Source organism: Rhinatrema bivittatum, chromosome 16 (assembly GCF_901001135.1).
Source record: "Rhinatrema bivittatum chromosome 16, aRhiBiv1.1, whole genome shotgun sequence".
NCBI lineage: Eukaryota > Metazoa > Chordata > Amphibia > Gymnophiona > Rhinatrematidae > Rhinatrema > Rhinatrema bivittatum.
Window position 1 is genome coordinate 10,550,748 of NC_042630.1, and position 7,541 is coordinate 10,558,288.

The 7,541-nt window shown below is 40.7% G+C and overlaps 1 protein-coding gene across 1 annotated transcript; it reads right to left on the minus strand.

Moving 5' to 3' along the window:
* Positions 1 to 6,011: 6,011 nt before the first annotated feature.
* Positions 6,012 to 6,974, minus strand: LOC115078605 (olfactory receptor 11G2-like). The gene has a single exon (XM_029581535.1). It carries the CDS (start codon positions 6,972 to 6,974, stop codon positions 6,012 to 6,014), a length of 963 nt encoding a protein of 320 aa, XP_029437395.1.
* Positions 6,975 to 7,541: the final 567 nt, after the last annotated feature.

A 7,541-nucleotide genomic window follows, 5' to 3' on the forward strand; every position in this document is an offset into this window, starting at 1 on the left:
TTATATGCACATAAAATCACTGGTGGGCAGACTAGATGGGCTTTTTCTCTGCCACTATTTAATATGTTTCTATGTTATATAATAGCACTTGTTAGCAGCATATCAAGCGAAACTTATGGACTTGTTTAAAGCTGCTCGTCAAACAGAATGAGAACAGTACAGGTGTGCAGGTAATGTGCATGCAAACTCACAGAGCTACAGAAGTAGCAGAGACTGAGCCGAGAACCAGTGGATGGGCATTTGGACAGTGGTGCTAGGGGAGATCCCAATGATAGTAAGAGAGCAGAGCAGTCCAATCCACTTTCCCCCCTTCCCTTCTCCAGTTCTGTACTTATCACCCACGGTGGCAAGAGTAGAGCAGAACCAATCTCCTGCTGGCCACCAGGATGGATGGGGGAGGAGCAGTTTGGTTCAGCAAATGAAGAGGTGAATTTTAAAAGCCCAGCACGCGCATCGATTAGGGGATGCGTGCACAAGTAGGACTTTCATGTGCCAACTGAATTGTAAAAGCCACCTAAATGAACGTGCATCTTCCATGGCACACACATCTCACTCAGATCCAAGAAGGAGTAATAGTCTGGGCATGGTCTGGATGGTACGTGGGCATTTTGGGGTAGAGCCAAGAAATGTGCCTGTAAATACTTATGCATCATGGTGCATTCTCAGGTCTAGTGCCATGTAGCATTACTTCTGCTATTGAGGAGGTGTAAGTCTAAATTAAACCAGTTCCAGGCATCACAGAAGAGTTTGAGAGGTCTGGGTTAATTGGGGGGGGCGGGGGGGGGGGGGGGGAGTGCAGTCTATTAAACTAAGGGAGTTCTGAGAACCTGTCTCTAGATTAGGTGAACTAGTGAAACTGGTCAATGCTTGGACACTTGCCAATTATAAAATTCCCTGACTTACGAGGTCAAAACCTGACTTTACGTGGCTGGTCACACACAAGTTTAAAACTGGGCACACATAAATGGGCACCCATGATAATTTACATAAGAACATCACATATAAGAACATAAGATATGCTTTACTGGGTCAGACCAAGGGTCCATCAAGCCCAGTATCCTGTTTCCAACAGTGGCCAATCAAAGTCACAAATATCTGGCTAATACCAAAACATTAAATAGATCTCAAGCTACTATTGCTCATTAATCACCTTAATAGCCATTTATGGATTTTTCCTCTAGGAACTTATCCAAACCTTTTTTAAACCCAGTTACACCTAATGCTGTAACCACATCCTCTGGCAATGAATTCCAGAGTGAAAAATAATTTTCTTTGATTTGTTTTAAATGAGCTACTTGCTAATTTCATGGAGTGCCCCCTGGTCCTTCTATTATCTGAGAGAGTAAATCATTAATTATTAATTAATAATTAATTTGTGAAATTGGCCACCAGAAGGAGTTGGTGGCTGCACTCTGAGGCCACAATATTTTTTTTTGTGTGAAGTCATCTGTATTTGTGATAAGAGTGGACTGATATTCACATTGTGATCTCTTCAGCACCATGGACAGCGGTACTAACATTTTTTTTTTAAATTCTTATGCTGTCTGTTCTGATCTGAAGAAGAAAGCATTAGCTCTTGAAAGTTAGTGAAGAAGTGTATTATCTATCTATCTATCTATCCATCTATCTATTTTTTTTATTTCATAACCTTCATTTCTATGAATCTTTGCTCCAAGACAGTAGGACAATAATTTTGTAACCCCACCAATAGCTTGTAGGTTTGAGAGGAGGCTTACAAAATAATTTTTCAAAGGGAACATTCAGGGCTGGTGGGACCACAGATACAAAAACATCTACAGTAGATGCAAAGCACATGCCTCCCCACTATTGCTTTTCTCCCTCCCTATCTCAGTCCCTTTCTTCCCATGTGTGTTGCAAAATAGCAAGCATAAGTGTAACTGCTGTAGGAGTGGCTGTTTTCATCCCAGAGCATTTACCTGAATAACTGCCTGGTTATTTAGGCAAATTCCTTTGAAAATTATTAGCAGAATTAGAGTGGAAGTCAATTCAGCACCAAGACAGATAACATGAATGTCTTTTTGTAATTATGGTGCTAGTGTAATTTCATATCCAGAGGGACAAGCTGAGCCTGTTTAGGTATTGTCTCATTTAATCTAGGGGGATGATATTCTGATTTGTCTGCTGAGTCTGCATGCTTGCAGAATGGTAAAAACCAGGACTGTCTCAGCTTGAAATTTGGTCACTTTTACCATCAAATGACTGAGTGGTGCAGCACAACACCAACCTTTGCACTAATCCCAAAACAAATATAATGAAAATATAGTCTAGTTAGACTTCCTGTAATATCTTTCAATTAAAAATGAAATGTTTTTTAAATGAATATTTTAAAGTTTTCAAAACAAATTTATTCTCCCTAACAACAGGCAAAAAGAAATTTAAACCGTGAAGCTGGATAATCCAACACCCAGTGCCCTCATTTTTTTGTCATTGTTTTACCACCCAGCTACCAAATCTAATGAGGCTGTTGCCTAAACATCCATCTGCTAAGCACCCCCATGACCTTGCTAGATAGTCCCCAGCCATCACCAGCCTGCTGGCATCTACTTGGCTGTACAAGGTCAAAGACATAGGCTGAAACAAGTTCATGAACAACTCTGAATACAAGTAGGTTACATTTGAGCTGGACTTTTAAAGAGAGTGAGATGGTAAAGTTCTCAGAGGAGTACATTTAAAATGAATGAGGAACTAGGATCTTTGATATTCTGAGGGGATGCAGAGATATGAGGCTTGGGAGGCACTAGAAGAAGCAAGTCATTGTTATCAAGATTTGATGAATTGCAAACCAGAATGAAGGTCTTATTTGAAGCAGAAAGTGTTGAATACAAGACATCATGTCACAGCTGATGAAATCAGACTTACAGATATTGTATTAAAAATGTGAAACAAATATTGGTCTTAATAGTGACATCAACTTATGAATGGAAGAGGTGAGAGTAAGGTCTGTGTTAAAAAGGCAAAGAGGTGAGAAAGACTTATGTGTAACATGGTATTGAGTGTCTTGTCCATGAATAGTTCTTCAGCCTTAGAAGCATTTAATTACTTGAAAGGAAGTCATATTTAAACTTCAGTTCATTTTCTCAAGATAAGTGGATAAGTTATGAAATGCAGGATCATTAACAAAACAAATTTCAGAACTAGGAAATGATGAGCAGCCGGCCCAGTAACTTAGTAAAATGCTATGCATTATCGTGCATTCAAATCCCAAGTCCATCTTCAGCTCCTTGGGCCATCTGGGTGTCAGGTTGGAGCTTGACATTTTGAGCACCATTTCTATCACCAGTTTTATTCATGCAAATGAAGAGAGTGGTGTATATTGAATGGCAGCTTTATTGATGCCAAAATTTAACCAAATGTTGTGGTGGAAAATATATTCTTACATGTAAAAATCACACAATAGAATGCTATAATAAATAAATTAGGTGAAAATAGTCAAAAAAACCGACATTGGCACAATCTTTCATGCATCTGGCATCTGCTTCATGAGTACAGTCTTCATACTTGATGCCTCAATGTTTTAATATCCGGACCCGCTACTGCCATTGCTGGGTATTTTTGACTAAGTGACTAATTAACATCTGCAGGGTGTTTCATAATACCATAAGTGGTATTTATGTATACCCTAATAAATTTAAAGGTCTATGGGCCAAATTTTAAAAGGTGCATGCGGGCGTAGATTTGTTCGCACAAATCCAGGGTTGGCGCGTGCAAGGGGTTGCACAATTGTGCAACTTGCTTGCGCTGAGCCGCGCAGCCTTCCTCCGTTCCCTCCAAGGCTGCTCCGAAATCGGAGCGGCCTTGGAGGGAACTTTCCTTCCACCTCTCCCCACCTTCCTCTCCCTTCCCCTCCCTTCCCCGCCCCCCATCCATACCTAGAACACCCCCTTACCTTTGTTGAGTAAGTTGCGCCTGCCTCCCAGCAGGCGTAGCTTACATGCGCTGGCAGATGGCCGGCCCGGGGTCCTGGGCACAGCGGCAAATGGCCCCGCCCCCTGGACCACCCCGGACCACCCATTCCCCGCCCCTTTTTGCAAGCCCCAGGACATACGCACATCCTGGGGCTTGCGCATGCCGCCGAGCCTATGCTAGATAGGCTCAACATGCGCAGGGGCAGTTTTGGGCAGCTTTTCGGGGGTTACATGCATATGTTATGCGCGTAACCCTTTGAAAATCTGCCCCTATATGTTTTATATGCAAAAGAAAAAAACAAATGGAGATGTGGGAGACTGATGATTATAACAAAGAGGCCATTTTATTATCTAGTAGGGTTGTAACAATCATTCAAGTATGACGGTGTCCCCTATTTTAACCTAACTTTTTTGTATTACAGCATTCTCTTTTGCAGTTGTTATATGCATTCATGCACTACAGGTTTAACAGGCTGTACAAGTGTTCTCATTACCTTCAGAACATACTCATAAGAATCCTAGCACAGGGCCCTCCTTCTTAGCTCCCTGCCTTTAAGATGCTGAACACAGCTTCCTGCTTCCTTGCAACCCACTTAATAGTCCTGAGGAACCAATCTGTTTCTTCAGAGGCCTTATCCCTACCTCTGCAGTCAGGTTCCAAACTAAATTGGGACAGGACTTTTGGATTTTAAAACATCTGGACATTACATTAGTCACTTGCTTCTGTTCTCATGTGGCAATGAAAGAGATGATTTGGGAACATGCTAGATGTTTTGCAGCAGAATTTGCATGTCACAAATCACTTTTGAACTTCATAACCTTTTACAGAGAATGCTACTTGAAGAGAGAAGAAAGAAACACTTGAAACGGTCACATTTAAATCACCTTATGCAGTCATTTCCATGACATGCCCTTTACAACCATGGTCAATCAGAAATCTGGATCAGAGTTTGGGTGTGCTGAGGTGACCAACATTCAGAGGCTATGGAAGGGGGCATTGAACCTTTATTGTTGAAAAGCTATTGAACAGAGAAGCGACGTTCTAATGGATACAGAGTGTGGACAGGGTCCCAGGCAATTGGAAGAGTTCTAATCTTGTTAGAGGCTGTGGAATTTAGCACAGAAAGCTTAAAACTCCTTCCATTGCTTGGATGGAGAGGAAGGGAGCACAGGTAACTTACAAGAGCTCTTCTATACATTGGAAGATGCAGATGGGTGTTTAGGCAGTTAGAAAGATTTTCTGTAGGTTATTGGTGGTGGTGGAATGGAGTAGAGAAAAGGGAGAAAGCTCTTCTGTTGGTGAAAGGCAGTGGGAGGGAGTAAGGGCATTTGGGACAGTTCTTCTATTGGTCAGATTTTGTGGTGGCATGCAGACAGCTGAGAGCTCTTCTCTTTGATAGAGGTTGTGGAAGAAATCCTAGGCAATGTATAGCAATTTTCTTGCAATAAAGTACTCATGAAATAATAGAATTTATTGTGAAAATCTTAAGTACAGGTTCTTAAGATGGTTATGGTTAAAATTTATTTATGTACCACCTCTATCTGGGGCAGCTCACAATAAAATATACACAATAAAACATTGTTAAATAAACATAATAAAACAACATAAAATATGCATCACTAGCCACAGGGTGATAACTCTCAATAAAATTAACATCCAGTCAATCCCTTCTCATGACAATCTTTAGACAGCAAGGTTAAAACTAAGCAGAGCAATAAAAGAAAAAAGATAACCACAGCCTCTGGCAAGGCTAGCCAGAGAGCAAAAGTACAAACATATCAACAGATATAATTAAGTTTTGTGGAAAATTCCTGCTTTGTGCGACTATATGAACATAATTGTGTTATGAAAAAAATAGAAAATGAGCTGATTCACATGATTCTTCATCTAAATACTGATTTGCATAATTACTGCATATTGCAATGTGTGTAAAAACTTGCAAAATTGGATTATGCATGTTATGTTTTGTCACCTAGAATCACATTTTGGAGGTGGTTCACAGGTTAGTGTCTTGGCCTCAAAGATGATTATTACCAGCTGGGCATTTTAAATTGCTGCAGAATTTGTAGTATAACATCTGACTACTAAGAAGCTAGGCTCTGGATTCCTGGATTTCTTGTCAAGCATTTATTTACTGCTTTGGCCAAAGCCTCCCTCATCTCATTGTTTCTGAGACTGTAGATCATGGGATTCAATAATGGAGTCACCACTATATAGCAAAGGGATACCTCTTTCTCCAGGTTGTAGGAATAATTACCTGGGGGCCTTATATACATGAAAATGACAGTCCCATAGAAGATAAAGACCACCAAGAGATGGGAAATACAGGTGGCAAAGGCCTTGCTCTGCCCTATGGTAGAGGACATCTTCAGTACAGTGGCGATGATGTGGCCATAAGACGTCAATATGAAACTAAAGCAGCCCAGAGCTACAAACCAGGAAAGAATGAGAAAACTGTTTTCTGTAATTGAGCCTTTGATGCAGGCAAGTTTCATCAGAGGTAGAAAATCACAGAATATATGATCAATCTCAAGAGAGCCACAGAATCTCATCCTTGACAAACTGATGACTGGCAACAATACAATTAAAGTGGCCATAATCCAGCACCCTAAAGTCATCCTGATGCATACTTTTTCAGTCATGATGTTTGAATATCTCAAAGGACTGCAGATGGCTACATAGCGGTCATAGGCCATGACCATGAGAAGGAAGTGCTCTGTGGCTGCAAAGTCAAAGAAGAAATAAAATTGGACAAAGCAACCAGCAACTGAAATGGTCTTTTTCTTGCTCAGGCTATCTTTCAGAATTTTAGGCAATGTGGTTGTGATGTAACAGATCTCCAGGAAGGAGAAATTGGCGAGGAAGAAGTACATGGGTTTGTGGAGATGGGGGTCCTCCTTCACCACTGCAATGATGAGGATATTGGACACGATGGTTAAAATGTACATGATAAGGAGTCCCATGAAGAACAGGATCTGCTGAGAATGACTGAAGTGGAACCCCAGTAATACAAACTCAGTCATAATGGTGGTGGTGTTTTTCTCCATGGCTTCAAGACGTCCACCTGTGAATAATGCATGGGTGAGTAAGTTGTTGGAAATGGTTAGTGGGCTTTATCAGTAAGTAGTAAGAGACTATTTGAGACTGAGGAAGGAGGGTCAGCTAATAAAATTAAAAAGAATGTTAAGTTCATTCAGAGGAAACAGTCCTTTACCATGGGAGTAACCATTAAATCTACTGTAGTAGGAGATCATTCTATCCACTTTATACCTCTTACAGTAAGCTGGATCAGTCCTTGTAAACTAGTTGTACCACTGGGCATTTTAGTTGAGTGAGATTGCATTTGGTAAGTAATGATCCGTGAATTCAATCCCATCATATTTGGGTCTGGAAGGAGTTTTAACCAGAAGTTCCATAGTTTTATTGTTTGCTTTCTTTCCCTATATGACAAAAAAATTCCTTCATTTAGGGGTAGATTTCCCAGCACGCACACATGGACGTGGAGTTTTTATAACATGCACGTGCCGGAATCAAATTAAGAGTTAAGAGTTCTAATGTACTTACCATCTTTACTGAAGCCCTAAATGGTTTTCAATGGAACGTACGCAATTCAA